Source organism: Pelodiscus sinensis, chromosome 17 (genome assembly GCF_052426305.1).
Source record: "Pelodiscus sinensis isolate ZL-2025 chromosome 17, ASM5242630v1, whole genome shotgun sequence".
In the NCBI taxonomy this organism is placed as follows: Eukaryota; Metazoa; Chordata; order Testudines; family Trionychidae; genus Pelodiscus; species Pelodiscus sinensis.
In genome coordinates this window covers 14,227,826-14,247,962 of record NC_143068.1, presented here as the reverse complement: position 1 = coordinate 14,247,962, position 20,137 = coordinate 14,227,826, and the positions used below count along the sequence as shown (strand labels likewise).

The 20,137-nt window shown below is 43.4% G+C and overlaps 1 protein-coding gene across 3 annotated transcripts in view; it reads left to right on the top strand.

The window, feature by feature from the left end:
* The window catches only part of EDN3 (endothelin 3), a 145,630-nt gene that overhangs the window by 22,591 nt on the left and 102,902 nt on the right, over positions 1–20,137 (top strand). For 2 of the 3 annotated variants that reach the window (XM_075901119.2, XM_075901120.2), the window contains exons 3-4: positions 8,607–8,783; positions 9,208–9,313. In XM_075901119.2, coding sequence (XP_075757234.1) covers positions 8,607–8,783; positions 9,208–9,280 — 250 coding nt within the window. In that variant the 3' untranslated portion in view covers positions 9,281–9,313. Of the gene's footprint in view, positions 1–8,606; positions 8,784–9,207; positions 9,314–10,189; positions 11,956–20,137 lie in introns of those variants that run through there. The other variant, XM_075901118.2, reaches the window with a different exon arrangement.

Sequence of the window (20,137 nt, the reverse complement as noted above, 5' to 3'; positions counted from 1 at the left end):
TGCAGCCAATGAGAGCTGCAAATGCCTGTACCTGCAGAGGTGCAAGTAAATATATCAGCAGCGGGCTGCCAGGGACTAACCCTGGTGAACCCTGGTTTTATTGCCTATCCTTGTTATAGGTGTTGAAGGGTTATTTTTCCCCGTGAACTACTTGTCTCTTTTTCTATTTGCCTTGTTGCTGACACTGCTTTGCCAAGCACCCAGAGCCAAGAACTCTTTGGCCAAACTGTGCTTTGCTACAGTCATATGACATGAATGGGGTTGGGTGGTCAAATGGGTATCATTGCAATGCTAGATCTATTGCCTAAATTCGTTGCAAATGTTTGGATCAGTTTTAATTGAAGAGGAGGTTGGTTTCTAGAGTTTTTATAGGGAACCAAAAAAAAAAAATCCACCAAAATCTATTTTCTAGCTTCTGCCCCTTGTTGCACTGAAAGGTGCTTGAGAATTATTCTTCTTTCCCATTTTGTGTTCTCTTTCGCAGTGCAGGGATCTCACAGGTTTCAAGATTACACTCAGAATTTTGAGGTTCCCCATTTGTAGTCTGGCTGGTCTGGACTTTTACCAGAAAATATTGTCTAATATGGAATTCGTGGTATCTTAAATGAGCACTAAAGAGTACCTTCCCCTCATTCCCCCTTATTTGTTTTTGGCTGCAATTCAACTGCTTTCAGGCTTCTGTTATATTTAAGTGGCTGGGGAAGTGGAAAATCGTAGCTGCTTCTGAATTAATTATAACATGGCAGGCAGAATCATGTTATAAAAAGAAAAAGTAAACTTGTTGGATTCTGTCTGTCTGGATACAGAACATTTACTATATTTGCAACTGGCCAGAAGCTATGAATTTAACCAGATCCTTCATTCACTAACTAGTCCAGCAACTGCTGTATGCTATGTTTCGTTAATAGGCATGACTCTGCCGTCTTTGCTTGGGCAAAACTCTCATTGATATTTTAACATTGGTATTTCATTATTCCTAAGCAAAGATGATATTTTTCAAACATGCACCATTGGGGGAGATGTCTATTCATTTCATTGGGAGAGAGAAGTGTTTTTAGAATCTGACTTTTACATGATAACCCCCCTTTTGTTATGCTGGGGAGTTGTGGACACACAAGCACAAAAAGAATCTAGGTCATTAAGGCACTGAAGGTCCTGAATTGCAGGTGCAGTTTTTGATTTGCAGATCCCTAAGATTACGGGCATAGGAGAATTCATTGGAAAATTTCTGATCCAGGCCAGTTGGCATATCAGCTTCTTGTTCCCTCCTCTAAGAGATATTAAAGATTTGCATCAAAGTGGCACATATACAGGGCTATCTTTAACCATACATGGAATGTGCAGCTGTGAAGGGCACCTAAAAATTTGGGGCACCACTGGGTCTTAATGTCCATCCACCAGCTCTTCCTATCCCTGTTCTGTGGTCTGCTTCCTCCAGAGTGGATCTAGTTAATTTAAAAGTGGAAAAGCCTGCCAGAGCTATTAACAGAACCTATGAAAGAGCCATTTAAGTGGTAGTAAAGCCATTTAACAAGCAATTGCCAATCCCAGGTATATGCTGTCAATTTCTGAATTTACTGTATTTGTCAACAGGACCTTAGTTTAAAATTTGCTTTAAAACTATTTCATTAGTGTGTTGCTGAAGATTATAAAATAACATCTTTTAAAAACTGTCACTCCCCTCAGGCTGTCATTGGGCATAGAGGCACCAGTTTAACAGTACTGCGTAGGGCCCCATAAGGTTGCTTCTGCCCACACAGCCCCGATCCAACAACACCTGTAAGCACATGAGTAGTCTCACTGCAGTCTGTGCATATCCTTAAAGTTATGTATGGGCTTACGTGTTTTGCTGGATTGGATAATACAGTAGTTAGAAAATTCTGCTTTTCCATTCTAAGACAGTGAACGCAATGAAATTTGGAAAGGGGATAAGACGCCAGAAGGCTCGGCATCTTCATGTGCTGTTGAAGCTGCTTTTGTGCCACCTTGGATAGATCTTTTGCATGGGCAGTGAGTAATTACTATGTAGATCCAACCACCAGTCCTTGTTGCCGGAAAGAATAAGTCTCAGGTCCAACACTGGGTTCTCAAAGTACAAAAAACGCTACACAGGTATCAATCAAACACAAGGGCTGTGTCTACACTGGGCCACTTATTCCGGAAAATCAGCCGCTTTTCCGGAATAAGCTGCGAGCTGTCTACACTGGCCCTTGAATTTCCGGAAAAGCAACGACACTCTACTGTACAAAATCAGCCGCTATTCCGGAAAAACTATTCTGCTCCCGCTCGGCCATAAGTCCTTATTCTGGAACACTGTTCCGGAAAAGGGCCAGTATAGACAGCCCAGTAGTCTTTTCCAGAAAAAAGCCCTGATCGCGAAAATGGCGATCCGGGCTCTTTTCCGGAAAAGCGCGTCTACATTGGCCACAGACGCTTTTCCGGAAAAAGGGCTTTTCTGGAAAAGCAGCCTGCCAATGTAGACGCTCCTTTTCCGGAAAAACTGAAAACGGAATAGTATTCCATTTTAAGCAGTTCCGGAAATTCATGCCAGTGTAGACACAGCCAAGCAGTTTATTTTCTGACAGCAGTGCATGGTGTCAGGCAGGAGCTGATCCACACATTTAAAAACCAGCTCCCCTTGTGGACTGGCTGCCTGTTGCCCAGTGCTGCTGCCTCTGATAAAGATGCAGCAATATGGGTTGGCAGCAGCTCCTGTCTAAGGTGGGTCTGAGTTCCTGAGCCAGAACTGAGCTGGGCTGCTGGCCAGCCTGCTAAAAAATTTACTGGCAAGGGTGGGGAGAGGGAAATGCATGCAGTCTGTAGCATTAACCTGTAAGCTTTGCTGAGCATCAGTGTCTTTGAAACCTTCTTCCCACTTTGTCAATTACAGAAAGAAGAAATCTAGCCTGTGCAGTAGGTCTCCATTTGCAGACTACACCGTGGTTACCAGAAGACTGATTCTGAAGCACTGAATCACCAGTGTCCCCAGTGCTATATGATGTCCCCTCCTTGATAAAATTCAGTACTGTCCTCGCTTGTGTTTGACACTGGGCATAACTGGTACCAGTTCATTTTCCTTCATTTTTACTGCTAGGGAATGAGCTGCCCTGCTGTGCTAACAAGCATATGTTTTGATTGAAAGAAGACAATAAAATATGAGCAGGGAGATACTGTTATTAGCTATTGATTTGTATAGCATCTAACAAAATGGCCCCAGACCAGCTTGGCCACTAGGCATAGCTGCAGTATAAATGTTAAAGTGTTGACAGACTTAATTACCACACTGCGTCTTTAGTGTATTTCCATTTCCCTGCTTTTGAATGTAAGCATTACATCTCCACATAAGTATGCTGCACAAACACCTGTACTTGATTACTCGAGTATAACAGTGTAAGATTAAGCATGCTACAAGGCAAATGCTTCTGCTATCTACTCATCTGGAACTCCCCAAGCTTGTTTGCACAGGGTAATAGACAGCAGTAGTTATTTCATAACAGCTCCCCTTGTGGACAGTCTTATACTGCACTAAGAATCCTTTTTTGCACTTCAGTTTAATCTACTTTGGAAGAAGGGTGTACTTAAAATTCATACCCTTATGTTGAAGAGCTTCCTCATATAGATTAGCCCTCAACCATACTACTCTCCCTCACTTCCAAAGCAGTGAGACAGAGGTACGTGCTAACTTGAAACACTAACACCATCACATATTATAAGTATACATATGCACAGGCTAAAATTGTCTTCAAGTACTCAGTTAAAATGTGCTCTCAGTTGCATGAGTGACTATGACTGCAGTGGAGTTATGCCAGATTTACAGTGGTTTAACTGGAGGACAGAATTTGGCCCAGAGTTTGTAGTCCTTTTTTTCTTGGCCAACCTATCTTTCTCAAGTTGAGTTTCTTCCTTTCCTTTGTGATAAAGTTAGATTATCTTAAAATCTCTGGCTGTTTATGGCTGCAAAGGTGATTAAGATGCAGGCTTTGTTATACTTAGTAAATCTAATCCATCTAAGTAGATGCAACTGAAAGTTTTGGCCCATGTGAATGAATGTGCACAACTCCCACTGACTTTACCCTTGCTCCCTGTGGAATGTGATTCCTTTGAAGTTTATGAACTAAACTCATAAAACAGCTACACTGATACAATACACACACATCACTGGAGTTTGAGCACAGGATCATACTCAAAGAAATTGCTGAGCTGGATAGAAATCAAGGCCTGAACTCTGAGGGGTCTTGCAGAATGGGATACCACACCACTGTTTTAGATTACAAAATGGGTGCATGGACCCAGAATAAAGAAGAAATGACAGAAGGAGACTTGGGGCAGTGAGAAGGATACAAGTTTGGTTAACAGAGAGGCCTGAATTTTTTTTTAAAAAATTACCTTTTCCTCTGAGGTAACAGGGCCTGGGAGAACATGTACAAGTCCCAGGCCAGTGGGCCCTTTGAAACTGGGAGTGGTAGATAACAAGTACATGATTAGGCATAAGTACGTGACTTACAGCTGGAAGCCAAAAATAAAATGTCTCGCCTCTTAACCAAGTGTAACAAATAGGAACCCTAGAGTTATGAAAACCTTAATGTGGGTCCCAATGGAGTATCCAGGAAGGGATATAATTTCCCTTGTCAGTTGGTTGAAGTGGGAAAGGCCCTGGGTTGGTAATACTCAATACTCTGTTCTGCTTCTGAATTTGTGTTTTAGAAATAAAAGATCTGAAGCCAGGGATACGAAGAGACCATTAGTTGGGTTGTAATTTTTCTATCCCTAGCTGGCCAGTCTGCACATTGGCTTACAGACAAACTTTTACTTATGTGCTTTTCATCATTCACAGCAATTACACTTTCTCAAACTGTCACTGATTTTGGCCCTGTTTGTGGGGCATTTATTGGTCCTTACGGATGAAGTCCTCTTGAATATATTCTGAAAGCTGTGAATGCTTTTTCCAAGACATGGAGCATAAGACACCAGTTTCCCCTTTATACAGGATAGGAAATAACTGCTAACTTTTGGGAAATGCTGATTTTTTTCATGGCAACTAGTTTGGCCAGTGTGAGAAAACTTGACTGTACCTTTCTGTGGGAATTTTTCTATATCTGTTCTGCATGTGATGCAATGATACCTGCACGAGCTCTTTAAAAACATTTTCCTCTATCAATCATCTATGTGCCATAAATTAAAGTTTTCAATTTCAAATTACATCAAAATCCATTCCATACTTTGTGCATTGTTATGCATATGCACATTCAGCATTATGAACATACAGACTGCGTCTAGACTGCCATGATTTTGCGGAAATACTTTTAATGGAAAGGTTTTTCCATTAAAAGTATTTCCGCAAAAGCGCGTCTAGATTAGCACGGATGCTTTTGCGCAAAAGCATACGTGGCTAGTCTAGATGCGATTTTGCACAAGAAAGCCCTGATCACCATTTTAGCCATCGGGGCTTTTTTGCACAAAACCGTTCTTCCCTGTCTACACTGGCCCTCTTGAGCAAGTATTCTTGCACAAGAGGGCTTTTTCCCGAGCAGGAGCGTGAAAGTATTTGCGCAAAAAGCACTGATTTTGTACATTACAAAGTCAGTGCTCTTGCGCAAATTCAAACAGCCAGTGTAGACCGCCGGCAAGTTTTTGCGCAAAAGCAATTGCTTTGGGGCAAAATCTTGCCAGTCTAGACGCATCCACAATGTCCTCTCTACAAATGGGCTTATCCCTTACCGTGAAGATCTTACAATCTTGTGAGTAGGTGCTCATCAGCATGAGAAAAAAGATTTCCATAATCTAGCTTTAAATAAGATGAAACTAGGGTTGTCAGGTATCCGGTTTTGAACTGGACAGTCCAGTATTTGAGCATTCTGTCTGGGAAACAAATTGAGAAAATACCATATATGTCTGGTATTTTCTAATTACATTTTTTATTATTATCGTGAGTATCACTACATAGTTGCATACTGCCTGGCTGGTAGACACGCTCACACTGCATGAGCATGTCTACCAGCCAGGCAGTATGCAACTATGCAGTAGAGAGGAGGGGAGTTGGGGCGGGGCAGGATGGAATCCCTGGGGCCAGACTTGCCCATGTGCCCCCAGAGGGACAGTATGCAGGATTGGCAGCACCCTGGGATCTGTGTGCGCCCTGGCCAGCCCCGCTTCCCACCGGCCGGTTCCCCCTCCTCCCACTCCCTGCCCCCCTCCGGCCAGCCCCGGTTCCCGACGACCAGTTCCCCCCTAGCCAGCCCAGCTCCTCCCAGCCAGCCCTGCTTCCCAGCGGCCGGTCCCTCCCCCCATTTCCTCCATCCAGCCCTGCTCCCCCCGACCCCCTCCTGGCCAGCTCTACTTCCCATTGTCCGGTCCTCCCCTCCCTCCAATGTCCCCAGGCCAGTCCCACTTCCCCCGGTCCCCTCCTGGCCAGCCCCACTCCCCTCCCAGCCGATCCTCCCCCCCAATCTGAGATCAAGTGTGGCCGGTATTTTTTTTAAACCATCTGGTAACACTAGATGAAACTTTATGACTAACTTCCATGTGCCAGGTCAGCCTCAGTTTTAAGAACGGGATAGGATGAAAGCAGTGCACGTCTGGAACAGAACTAACTGAACTATGTGGAAGGGGCAGAGCAGGGCTTAAGGGCTCTAATGGTTTCCCTTCCCCATGAACGGGGATGTTCCATTTCAGTGTTTATGCCCCTATGGGTTTCCAGGACAACAGGTCACTGGGGTGGGAGTGCAGCTAGGTACAGCTGCTCTGTTGCTCTGTCCCTTGTAAAATTTGATTCCCTGAGGAGATTCCCAGAGGAGTTTAATGCTACTAATTTAAGCATCAACTTCTGCTCTGCTGTTCCTAGGCCCTTTAGAGGAGGTAGGACAATGTAAGAGCAGATAGAAAGGGAGCCAGTCACAACACAGCTCCTGTGTATTCCTACTGGAGAGAGAGGGGATGTCTCTTTTCTTCCAAGACGTTTCCCTTCTTGGATGTGATTTCATGTGGGCAGAGGATGTTTTTACTCATTGCCTGGCAAGTTCACTGCAGTTCCAGCAGCAAAAGTTGTGAAAATAGTACACAAACAGATGATGTGTTATAACTCTGAATAAATAATGTGCATTACCCTAGAGAATAGCAATCAAAATCTTCAGAGGTTGTGGTGTTCTTGCAGACAGCAGGAAGATATTTTTCTACACTCTTCAGTTCCTTCCTTCATCCCTCCCCCTGAAGTGTGGACTGATAGTAAACTTGAAGATCTCCTAGTGCCAGCCTAATGGGATTAAATGAGAACAAATTAAACTGAGCACTCCAACCATGCAATATTTGTCTAACAGTTAATCACTCGCAGTCAGTCACTTTGTTCTGAAGCCCTTTGTCAAAATGATACTTCTTTTGTTCTTCCCTCATCCCATTTCCTTTAAAAATAAGTTGAATTTTTTTTCTATTTTCAACAATGTGGGTTGGATAGATTGGTCTGACCCTAGCATAAATTAGAGCTGTCTTCTGGGTTTTCAGAAATGCTATGTGGTTGCCACATGGTGGTAATAAATAAACATATCTCATAATTCTCATGATAATATTCACACCATCTGCCAGTAAGCATATGCATTGGGATATTAGCAGAATGGGCACCCACTCAGAAAAACCTCTTTCCAGAATGGGCACCCACTCAGAAAAGGAGCAATGTTCCCTCTAATCTTTTCCATCCATGTGTGGATTTTTTCAGTCCACGTGTGGAATAAATGTATGTGCATCAAGGCATGTGTTAATGTGCACCACCAATAGAAACAACAAAATAGAAAACCTAGCTGTGGGCGCTCTGCTAATCAGCTGGGAAGCATTTGAATCATTCCTTAGCAGCCGCACAAGCACACATCTTACAGAGAACACTGCTAAGGAGGATTTTTTCCTGATATGATTATAGTCTCTAGCAGATCAGCAGTAGTTGCGCCATTTAACAGTCTCTGCGCTCCAGGAGCTGGACTGTTGTTGCCTCCACAATTGCTGATCTACATATTAGGGGGATGGTTCACTTAATTCCCATATTTATGGATTTGGGGCTATGTGCCAAGCACTACGCAGTGAACTAAACAGACAGGTAACAATGCTAGTGAAAGTGGCAGCTGTATCTGTGGGCCAGCTTCTCAGATGGTGTAAATCATTGGCCCTGAATGTGTAATTTCTCTAGGAACATTCTACATAAAGAATCAAGACTGGCTCATATGTAAAAATAAGGACTAGTGAGAATTAAAACCACCACCCGTGGTATTTCCATTCAGTTCTCAGGCAGTTGGTATATTGTGATTAACAAGTAACACTGTAGAAACTACATTCTTTGTTTTCCATGCTGATGTTTTCTGCTATTAGGAGTGCATTTTCACATAATGACATTTTATCTTTCTCTGACAGTGCGGGTTCAACTTGGAGGAGTTGCAATCTGGTTTGGGAATGACTTTCTCTGTGAATACAGACTTCATTTGAATTTTGTGGCATGAACGAATTGTTCAGGAGCCCCAGACCAATAGAACATTTTATTTAATGGAAACATATAAATGAATAGAAACAGATACTGAACTGTACCCAAAGTAGTTCCTAAAACTGTATCGTGTCTGTGTTTCTCATTACAGGAGGACTGTACCATATGGATTGTCTAACTACCGAGGCAGTTTCAGAGGCAAAAGGTCTACAGGACAGCTTTGTGGGAGCACAGAGTCTTTAGACTGGTCTTTATCACGGTGTTCTTGTTTGGACGTACATGACAAACAATGCATGTTGTTTTGCAAAAGAACCCAAGAGAACAGATGGTGAGGCTCTGTGATTTTCTGTTTTTAAAATAATTAATGAATAAGTAAATTTTGAACATCACTGAACATATGTAAAATTAGCTATTTCATTCAAATGAATTAATCAAGCTGCACACAATAAATTTAAATGATCAACAAAATTGTAGTTTCTCAATTAAATTCTCATAGAATTCAGTATAGCTTTCTGGATTTTTTTAAATGACATAGCATCCATGAAATAGCAGAGCTCCTGTCTAGATGGGAAAATAAATAGGGTAATTCAGTGCATGATTAATCCTACATTCTTTTCAGACAAAAGGGAAAAAAATCCAGGGCATATGCCTGTTTCAATCTTTTGCAAGAAAAGTGTGTTACCTGAATTGGCACTTAACAAAACTGAAATAGTAACACTAAAATAATCTTAAACTCATTATCTTTTCCACAGTAATCAGGGACTCCTGAAAAAGACAGCAGAGAAAGAGCAGCACAGAGAAAATGAACATGCCTTCATTCATTAGCACAGAGGATCTAGGCAGTTTCTGAACTGAGAGGTATGTGCAAGTTTTACTTTGTGCTAGATAGAAACATTAATTTCAGTTCCTGTGCATACAGAGATCTAAATCTTGCCCTTACTTCAAATCCACAAAGTATCATATCAGAGCAAAATTTGGCCAAATGCTTTGTTTTGTAACTTCATTACATTGCAGACATATTTAAAATGCTCTCACAGGAATGGCTTCAGTTAATGATGGTGAAATCAACCAGGACTTCTAAGGATTTTGTGTCTCAGGCATTAAGACAACACATTTATTGGCACTGGTCACATGTTTTGGTGTTTTTAGTGGCTGTTTGCTTATGTTTGATTTTGTTCAATTTCCCTTGGAGCAACTTTGGACACATCTGTTCATGTATCATTCCAGTAAAACTTAAGTTGCCAAGACACAGAAAGTGGAGCAAGTTGGGTGGAGAAAATATTTAGAAAGAACAGTAAATCTGGTTTATTGCCAGTTGTGAAGAGGTAAATTTGACCTAGATTCTGATTTCAGTTAACCCTCTCCACCTACACTCCCCAATCTATTCTTTACACAAACCTCACTTCACATCAGAATTGTGGCAAAATGCTTTCTATTTTGAGCTTGATCACAGCAGCCAGTGGAACAAGACATGCCAAATCTGGAACTTCCTAGCTGCCATTTGCCAGGGAGGTTCTTGGATTAGAACCTCCTGATTGGAATTCATCCTTACAACACTGTTTCTGAATCAGATATAATTAGATTTCCAAGTGTTAGTCACTGCACCCACAAATAGTCCTGGGCACAGTTTTGCACCCACAGTTTTGCTGAGGTCATGGCAAGGCTGCTGTCAAAAAGCAGGTTCATACAGTGCAGTATAATCCAGCAATTTTCATTCAAATTTATTTTTTAAAGGTTAAAGTTTGTTTGCTGAAGCTCAGAAGCAAGGACCTAAAGCTACAAATCTCCTACGAGATGGACATTTTGGAGTGCTTCAGGCTTGCTGCCAATAGATAATCCAGCAATGTGCAACACCTTATTGCACTGATGCCAGTTTGAGGGCACGTGAACCTGTGGGAAGAGCTTTGCATTCTTTTATACTTGTCCAACAAGAGTCTCATAAACCATGCAGTACAGGATGTACCATGGGGGGAGGGGGGGTGGAGGGAAAAAGGAATATTCAAACTATAGCAACACAGAGATCCAAGAATGACCTTTTTTAACCTGGTTTTAAAAATAATACAACAGAAACTTAATGTTGCACTTAGTGCTTGATGCCTATATGAAGTACACTGCTTCAGCTTTATGCGGGCAATTACAATTGGAGAATCTAATAAATTAGAGAACTATGTGTATAAGAATTTGCATTACCGATAAATGGAAACAAAATATGTCTCTTACTAACAGATGCAAGTCTGAATCATCATATTGTAACTTTGTTGGCAGATGTTTAAATGACAGTATCTATGCAGAATAAATATGAATGGTTAATATTTATATCATTATAAAATATAGCAAGTTAGCAGTATACAGTAAGTATTCAATAAGTTGCTTAATTAAGGCACAAATTATTTCTGTGCTGGAAAGTTCAATCCAGAAACACTTCTACAATGAATATCTAGGGATACAATGTAGTTGATGAAAGAAACTCTAATTATCTACCAACAAGAAGCTGCTGAGGATGAAACTAAGACTGAAAGATACAAAATCATTTAAAGCTTCATACATTCAAAATAATTTACTATATTAGACCATCTCATACGTGCTGTGCCATATATGCACAGTGCATACATTCCTATTTGCTGATATTTCAAGACATGTTTTTAATCCTTGATTCAAACCACTTCTCTGAGGAGTTGACGGATTGTGGAAATGTCAAGAATATGGGAAGAAAGACAATGTTGATCCCTGGAAATTTATCACCAAAAGTGATTTCATTAGCAAGTATGGACTGGCCTGTTTTTTGGGGGAAACAAAAGAACAAGCAAGAGGATGAATTACTCCCAAATGATATGGTTTAAAATGTAACAAGAATTTCCTAACTTGTGGCATTGAATATTCCTTTGTTAGACTGTCATACAAATCCTCCTAGGTGAAATTATGAGCAAATGACATTCATGTTTTATCAGAAGGTAGTTGGAGACCAAAACAAAAACTGTAAATTGAATAGAACTGAACTTTTGGCTTCACAATACAAATGGATACATAGGTTAAATAGTGGCAATAGACATTGAAACAAGAAAGGGTAAGGTCTTCGTCAATTTTTATATATATATTATATATATGGATATATTTCATAAATAAATTATTAGAGTTATAAAGTGAATATATCTTTCAATTATTACTTTGTATCACTATTTTGTACTTGCTGGCATGATTTTGTATGTTTATAGAAAAGTAGATTATTTATTGTTAAAACACTTCTACGGCCTTTTGGTGTTTTTTAAAATAACATAACAAAGGGAATGTTTGTGTGCACATATGTCTATATATTTTAAATAACCAGCCTTTTGCTATGAAGGTTATAATGTTCATTTATAATCACGAATAACATTTTTGGTATACATATGCACACTTAGACTTGTCAGAATTTGCCATCTTCAAAGGAGAGTGGTAGGTCTCCTAGTAGTCTGCAAACGAAGTAAAATGAAAATCACAATAAAAGGAACTTTTTGATATAACCATGCTTTAAAAAATAATAATTTAATCTTCCATGGATCAATGGATATCTTGGTATAACCCATATCTGGTTTCATTGGTGGTGTTGGACATACACAGAAGCAATTGATCGAGACAATTTGTGTACTCTGTACTCTTACCTCAGCCAGAAGTTCCATTGACTTCCGGATCAGATGGTAAAGGACCCAAAATGGCTAGCACCATACTAATGCAATGTTGTCTCCACTGACACAGCTAATATGTAGAAGTGGTCAATATATTTTACACTTCTACTATTTTCTCCTGCGTGGGTGCTGGTGCAATTTTAATTTTGTATCTGTACATGGAATCTTACCTCACCCTAAGTCCCACATGTCCCTACACTGCTTTTATACAATAATAGAGTGTCAGATTCACTGAGGTTCTATGTCATTTTGTAATGATGTAAATTTACACTTGCCTGTGCCAGCTTTGGCACTGGATTTAACATGGGAGTGCTGGATTGTTGGTGGGACTGTTGTGCTTTTGCATCAGGAGTAAAATCTAGTTGTTTTATATCTGAATGGTTTTCTTTTGGGATGCCTGCAACAGATGATATTTTTCTTCCAATGTACTTGTGCAATCCATGTGAAAATTAGTTTATCACCAGAGTCTCAGAATGAAGACAACGTGCATGGCAAGCAAAAGCTTTATCAAACTTTTTTGCCAGGAGAGGCAAAAAGCAGAGTCCACTATGGACCATTTCTGCTGAATCTTAACTAATGCAGCCCATGCCAGAACACTAGTTTCACAGGTGCTCTAGAATTACCTAACCTGGAACTAAAGTTATTATATTTGAGAAAAAGTGAATGGGCTAGAATTCAATAAATACTCTCATGTGTTTATAGAAAGCGTCACCCTGGAAATTCCCAAGGCAATTAGGGAAAAGTCTCAAAACTGCTTGGCAGGTCTACCTGTTCTTGATGGGGAACTGCTAGATGAGGAGTCCTTTTGCACATCTGCTTTCTTCATGGGTGAGGGAGGCAATAGATTTTGTGGTCAAGGGCTGCACTTTTCTATGGAGGGGATGTGGGGTCTGGGACAGATGTTGGGTGCAGGTAGGGGTGCAAGGTCTGATAAGGAGTGTGGGTAAAGGAGGAGATTATGACCTGGGGCAGTGGATTGGGGTGCAGGGTCTGAGAGAGAGTATAGGGGCATGAGAGCATTCTGGTCTGGGAAAAAGGTTGTAGGAGGGGGTGCAGGATCTGGGAGGGAGTTGAAACTGGGGAGATAGGGAGTGAAGAGGATTTGGGTGATGACTTGGGGCTGGGGAATGGGGTGCAGGATTGGGAAGGAAGTATTGGTGCAAGAGAGGATTCTGGCCTGGGGGTGGGGGTGCAGGAAGGGGCGCAGTGTCTGCAAGGGATTTGTGACCTAGAGGAGGCCACGGGGGTGCAGAGGGTTTGGATGGTGACCTGGGACAAGAAGGGGTGTAGACTTGGGGCAAGGAGTTTTGGAGGGAGGAAGAGAGGCTGGAGTCCCAGAAGCAGGCTGTAGCTGGGAGGTGCATACCTAGGCAGCTTGCAGCCAGCAGCCCTGCAGTACTCTGAGGCAGGCTGCTTGCTTGCTGAAATCTCAGGCTGTTCAAAATGGCAGGCTGGTCCCGGTGGCTCTTTGCTCCAGGTGCCAGCAGGAGGGTGTGTCTTCACCCACTGCCCCCACACTCTCAGCTCCCATTGGCAGGTTTCTGAGCTCCCATTGGCTGGTTTACAAACAGAGATTTTGCTGGATGTCCAGGACAATGCATGAAGCCTCTTCTTCCCTATGGCACCTGGAGCAAAGAGCCACAGAGAGCAGCTAGCTGCTCAAAGTGGCAAGGGGCTGCTCTGAAGCGGCTTGTTGCTCTGTGCCTGAGTGTCCTGGAACTTTATGATTTCCTGTAATTATTTATTAAATGCAGAAGAATTGACTTAATCTTTTCCCCAGTGATATAATGCATCCACTTAACTGACATGACTGACTGTAAACAGACTGGGCACTGTGCTTTACAGTGATGCTAAGCAAAGATATATTTTGGGTGATATCTGGCTGTGTTAATTAAGGACTAGCCCCCAGACTTCTCACAGGAAAAAGTCCCACCAAATACAAAATTCAGGGCAAGACCTCAGTGGGATTTCTACCTTTGTATAGGACATGGGTTCCCAAACTGGGGGGGTGAAGAAATTCCAGGGGAGTGTGAGGCGACCCAGCCTCCCCTCCCCCATCAAGTTTTGCTGCCCCGCTCAGTTCCTTTTTTTTTTCCTCAACAAGTTTTGCTGCCTTTTTTTGGCAGCATGAGGGTTTTTTCAAAAATCAAGAAGTGGGGCGTGATGCCAAAAAGTTTGGGAACCACTTTTGTATAGCATATACAATAGCTAGCCCCTTAGAGAATTCTGCTGTATTTGAAAAAGCTGCTTTAAATAACACAGCTGAAGCAAATGCCTCTAATAAAGAACAATGTCTCCATAACAACACACTGCCACAACCCTAAATGTTCCAAAGATCTAGACATGAATTGGCTTCTCTGCACAGTTAATTTCTCTTGTTGGAGAGGAAGGCTGGGGGTATATCTACACAGAGAACGGCGAGCGAGTGCCAGAGCCCAGGTAAATAGATGGGATTGTGCTGCTGTGCTAAAAATTATTGTCTGGCAATTATGATTCAGGCTGGAGATCAGATGCTGAAGCTTTGGGATTCAAGAGCTCAAACTGCAAAATCTCCACAGCTGTTTTTAGTACCCCACAAGCCCACCCCTGTAGCTCTCGGCTTGGAGATTTGCATGGGCCGCATGCTGTGTAGACATACCCCTGCTCTTGCAGACAAGGATATCGTATTATGACTCCTTTCAGCCATGTTTATAGGCCGTTCCCCAGACAGCAAAGGTACAGGGGCCCCAATGGTGAGACATGTTCTAGTGACCCGGACCTAGACTGATTATCATCCTGCCCACTCCAGGTTATGGATTCCCTTGACACAAATGGATTTGCACGCTGGCAAAGCCCTGTGTTGTCTTTAATGTAAGAGCACCTTATGGAGTTATGGGCAGGAGCAGGTGTGCAGGAAGCCAGTAAGGCTGTAGTGTATTGCTCTTTTGGGCTGCTAGGCAGCTAGAAGCAAATAGATGGAGGTAGCAGAAGGCAGATTCATGCAAGCCTCCCAGACCAATACAAAATTTAGTTGCCAAAAGGTATGAGAAAGACCTCTCTATCATTCCTGGGGAGTGTGAGCACTGCCCGTCTCAGCATCCTGAGCACAGTTGTGCTCCTTAGGCCCTTTGCCCTGTTGCATGGGGAGTTAAAACAGTCCAACCAAGTTGTCAGGCTGCTTCTGCGACTCACACAAAGCAAAGTCCTGGGTTTCTGGGATGCCAAAGAGAAGGAAGAAGAGTAAGGCCATTTCCCTTTCTGAGAAGACTCAGGAAGCCAGTGCTCTCTAGCCGTTCCCCAAACAGCAACCCATTCTTCCAGAGTGTAAAGTGCTGAGTGGGAGTCTTGCTGCTTCAGAATGTCATCTGGCTTTGGGTCCGGTAGCTTCCTTGTCAGGACCTGCCAGCCTTGTCGAGCTTCACGAGTGAGCTGGGCTGAGGGTGCCAGTGCCCACAGAAGCCTCTTTAACCTTCTAGGTGCGGAGCTGCCCCAGTACAGTGCCACTCATACTAAAGCTCCTAATATTCTTACCAATTAACATTTTCCCTAAATGATATAAGCTGTTTGTGGCTGAGCATGGGAAGTCATTGGGAGTTCCAGTAACTCAGCATCCTAAGAGTATTTTTTAAATAGCACTGTAAAAATGGACATAATATATATTCGGGCCAGATTCTGAGCTCAGTACACTAGTGAAAATTCAGAATGACTGAGATCAGCGTTAGAAATCCAGGAGCTTCTCATTGTAAAATATTTAGTGGCCTTTTCCTAATCATTAGTGACCATATTATTTATTCCTTTTTATATTATGTGAATACCAAGGAGTCCAATTTCTAGGCTCCACTCATATATAACAAAAACATGATTCCTATGGTAAAAGAGCTCCTTCTAGGTCAGAACAGTTATTTTTTTTGTTAAGGTCCATACTCCTGAGTAACACTTTTCACACTATAGTAATAAGTAAATAAAGATTTGGGGGTCTGTTCAAAAGTGTCTTGTTCAGATTTGGCCAGCATGCCACCTGATAAGTGTATGAGACAACATGCATGCCTACAGACACAGAAGGGAGCACACAGTAAGGATGAGGTGACAATGAGTAGCATAAGTAGCAGTGGTCCCAACATAACTATTGCTTAGCTGCCTATCCCTAAACCACCATGCATCATGCAGAGAGATGGATAAGAACTAGAAAATATCAGTCTTGCTGCAAGTTAGGACTGATGCACATTAACACAATATGCATGGAGAAGCTTGCACTACTTATACTGTGTACTTGAGCTAGTGCTAGTGCAGGAGTGGCAACCTGAGGCTCGCAAGCTGCATTGATGGAACCAGGACAGAACCCAGAACCACTCAGGTCAGCCGCTGTCATGGTCGGGCCGCTGAGAGCCACATGTGCGCTCATGGCCAGCGCCGTTCAGCTCACGACCCCGAGTGCACTGCATCATATCCTGCACATGCAGGCCAGGTCGCACACAGTGTCCCAGCCTGCATGTGCTAGCAGTCAACCGCTGAGTGCAGGCAGCAGCTTCAGCCGCAGCTTTGGGACCCAGGCATAAGGTTGGGGGGAGAGATGCTTGGCTCTGAAGAAGGGGAAGGGAATCAGTGGGGAGAGGGGAGAGAAGGGCGGTGCACATGGCATCCCGGATGTGGCACAGCAGCTCTGGCTCGGGAACCCGAGCATAAGTTTGGGGGGGAGAGGGATTGGGTTACAGCAGGGAGGGGAAGTGTCTGGCTCTAGGGAAGGGAAGGGGGAGAGGAAGGGGAATTGGGCTGCACATGGCGTCCGGGCCAGCTCATGCTCAAAGCCGGCCACTAAGCGCATGTGCCCCAGCACCTGGAGGGAGACGAGTGGTTGTAGAGGCAGCAGCGGCTCCAGGGCCCGAGAATTAGGTTAGAGCGGGGGGAGAGGGATTGGGTTGAGGGTGTGTGCCTGGCTTTGGGGAAGGGAAGGAGAGGGGGATTGGGTTGGAGGGGTGAGTCTGGCTTTGGGGAAGAGGAGGGAACTGGGTTAGAGCAGGCTGCTCTTCCCCTCCCATAACCAGCTGGCGTGCTTCCTGAAATGCTGGGTCTGTTACACCACTGGGGTCTTTTCCCCCTGCTGCCTGCCTGCACAGGAGGTGAGGGGGGAGGGAGTAGGAATCCTGGGACTGCATGCCAGCTCCAACTTCTCAGGAAGCACGCAGCTGTTGTGAGGAGCAGAGGAAGAGCATGTGCTTACTGAGAAGTTGGAGCTGGCATGCAGTTCTGGGACTCCTACATACACACACCCTGTGCAGGCAGGCAGCAGGGGGGAAGGAAATCCCTGGCAGAACAACAGACCGGGCATTTTAGGAAGCACACCAGCTGTTTAGGGGAGGAGAAGAGCAGCCCACGCACTTCCTGAGACCTGGGATCCCCAGGTATTGGCCCCAGCTGTCTTTGTCCCCTCCCCCGACCAGACCCTCCCCCCAAGAGTACCCTGCTCCAGTATCCTGTCTACTGCCCCCAACAGCACAGTTGGGGCCACATTAGTGAGGCTTGGGGGATTTTGGAGTGGTTGGTTTTTCACATCTCACTTGTGTGGCATCGACTGACTTTTCTGTGGGTCAGTGACCCCGACTCAAAACAGATTTCCTGCTCCTCTCATAAATAAAGACATTGCTGAAACATTTTGTGTTTAACATAATATTATATTTAAAAATAAAGCTTGGCCAACAAGCCCCCAGCTGGGTCCAAGCCCCCATCTGGCCGCAGCATCGTAACACTCCTGCATTCCCCAGACCCGAAACCTGAGCCTATCATACACTGGAATCCCCTGTCCTGAGCCTCTCACATCCCCAAACTCCTGCACCCCCACATCCCCAAACATGGGAGTACAGGTGAAGGAGTTTGGAGCACAGGTGGTATTCTCTTCGATCCTTCCTGTCGAAGGTAGGGGCCCAGGCAGAGACAGGTGCATCCTGGAGGTGAATGCCTGGCTGCGAAGATGGTGTCTCCAGGAGGGCTTTGGCTTCATTGACCATGGGATGCTATTCCAGGAAGGACTGCTAACCAGGGATGGTGTTCACATTTCGAGGAGGGGGAAGACGCTATTTGGACACAGAATGGCTAACTTAGTGAGGAGGGCTTTAAACTAGGTTCGACGGGGACAGGTGAGCAAAGCCCACAGGTAAGTGGAGAACATGGGGACCTGGGAGATGGGTCGGAAATGGGAGGGAGCGTGGGCTACAATGGCAGAGAGAAAGGAGGGTCAGGGCAAAACTGGGAGGCAAGGTCAAATCAGGATCTTAGATGCCTATATACAAATGCGAGAAGTATGGGAAATAAGCAGGAAGAACTGGAAGTGCTAATAAATAAGTACAATTATGACATTGTTGGCATCACAGACACTTGATGAGATAATACACGATTGGAATGTTTGTATAGAAGGGTACAGTTTGCTCAGGAAGGATAGACAGTGAAAAAGGGAGGAGGTGTTGCCTTATACATTAAAAATGAACACACTTGGAGTGAGGTGGAGATGGACATAGGAGACAAAAGTGTTGAGAGTCTCTGGGTTAGGCTAAAAGGGATTAAAAACAAAGGTGATGTCATGCTAGGAGTCTACTACAGGCCACCTACTCAGGTGGAAGAAGCGGATGAGGCTTTTTTTAAACAACTGACAAAATCATCCAAAGCCCAAGATTTGGTGGTTATTGGGGACTTCAACTATCCAGATATATGTTGGGAAAATAACACTGTGGGACACAGACTACCCAATAAGTTCTTGGACTGCACTGGAGGCAACTTTTTATTTCAGAAAGTTGAAAAAGCTACCGGGGGTAAGCTGTTCTAGATTTGATCCTAACAAATAGGAAGGAACTGGTTGAGAATTTGAAAGTGGAAAGCAGCTTGGGTGAAAGTGATCATGAAATCATAGAGTTCACAATTCTAAGGAAGGGTAGAAAGGAGAACAACAAAATAGAGATAATAGATTTCGGGAAGGCGGATTTTGGTAAGCTCAGAGAGCTGAGAGGTAAGATCCTATGGCAATCAAGATTGAGAAGAAAAACAACTGAGGAGTGTTGGCAGTTTTTCAAAGGGAGATTGTTAAGGGCCCAAAAGCAAGCTATTCCAATGTGTCGGAAAGATAGAAAATATAGCAAAAGACCACCTTGGCTTAATCATGAGATCTTGCATGATCTAAAAATAAAAAAGGAGTCATATAAAAAATGGAAATTAGGACAAATTACAAAGGATGAATATAGGCAAACAGCACAGGAATGCAGGGGCAAGATTAGAAAGGCAAAGGCCAGAATGAGCTCATTGATGTGGTATACTTAGACTTTAGTAAGGTGTTTGATATGGTCTCACATGATATTCTTATCAATAAACTAGGTAAATACAACTTAGATGGGGCTACTATAAGGTAGGTGTATAAATGGCTGGATACCCATACTCAGAGAGTAGTTATTAATGGTTCACAATCCTGCTGGAAAGGCATAACAAGTGGGGTTCCGCAGGGGTCTGTTTTGGGACCGGCTCTGTTCAATTTCTTCATAAACGATTTAGATTTGGTATAGAAAGTACGCTTATTAAGTTTGCAGATGATAATAAGCTGGAAGGCGTTGCGACTAATCTGGAGGATAGGATCATAATTAAAACTGACCTGGACAAATTGGAGAAATGGTCTGAGATAAATAGGATGAAGTTTAATAAAGACAAATGCAAAGTGCTCCACTTAGGAAGGAACAATCAGTTTCATACATACAGAATGGGAAGCGACTGTCTGAGGAGTACGGCAGAAAGGTATCTAGGGGTTATAGTGGACCACAACTCGAATATGAGTCAGCAGTATGATGTGATGCTGTTGCAAAGAAAGCAAACATGATTCCGGGATGCATTAACAGGTGTGTTGTGAGCAAGACACGAGAAGTCATTCTTCTGCTCTACTCTGCGCTGGTTAGGCCTCAATTGGAGTACTGTGTTCAGTTCTGGGCACTGCTTTTCAAGAAAGATGTGGAGAAATTGGAGAGGGTCCAGAGAAGAGCAACGAGAATGATTAAAGGTCTAGAGAACATGA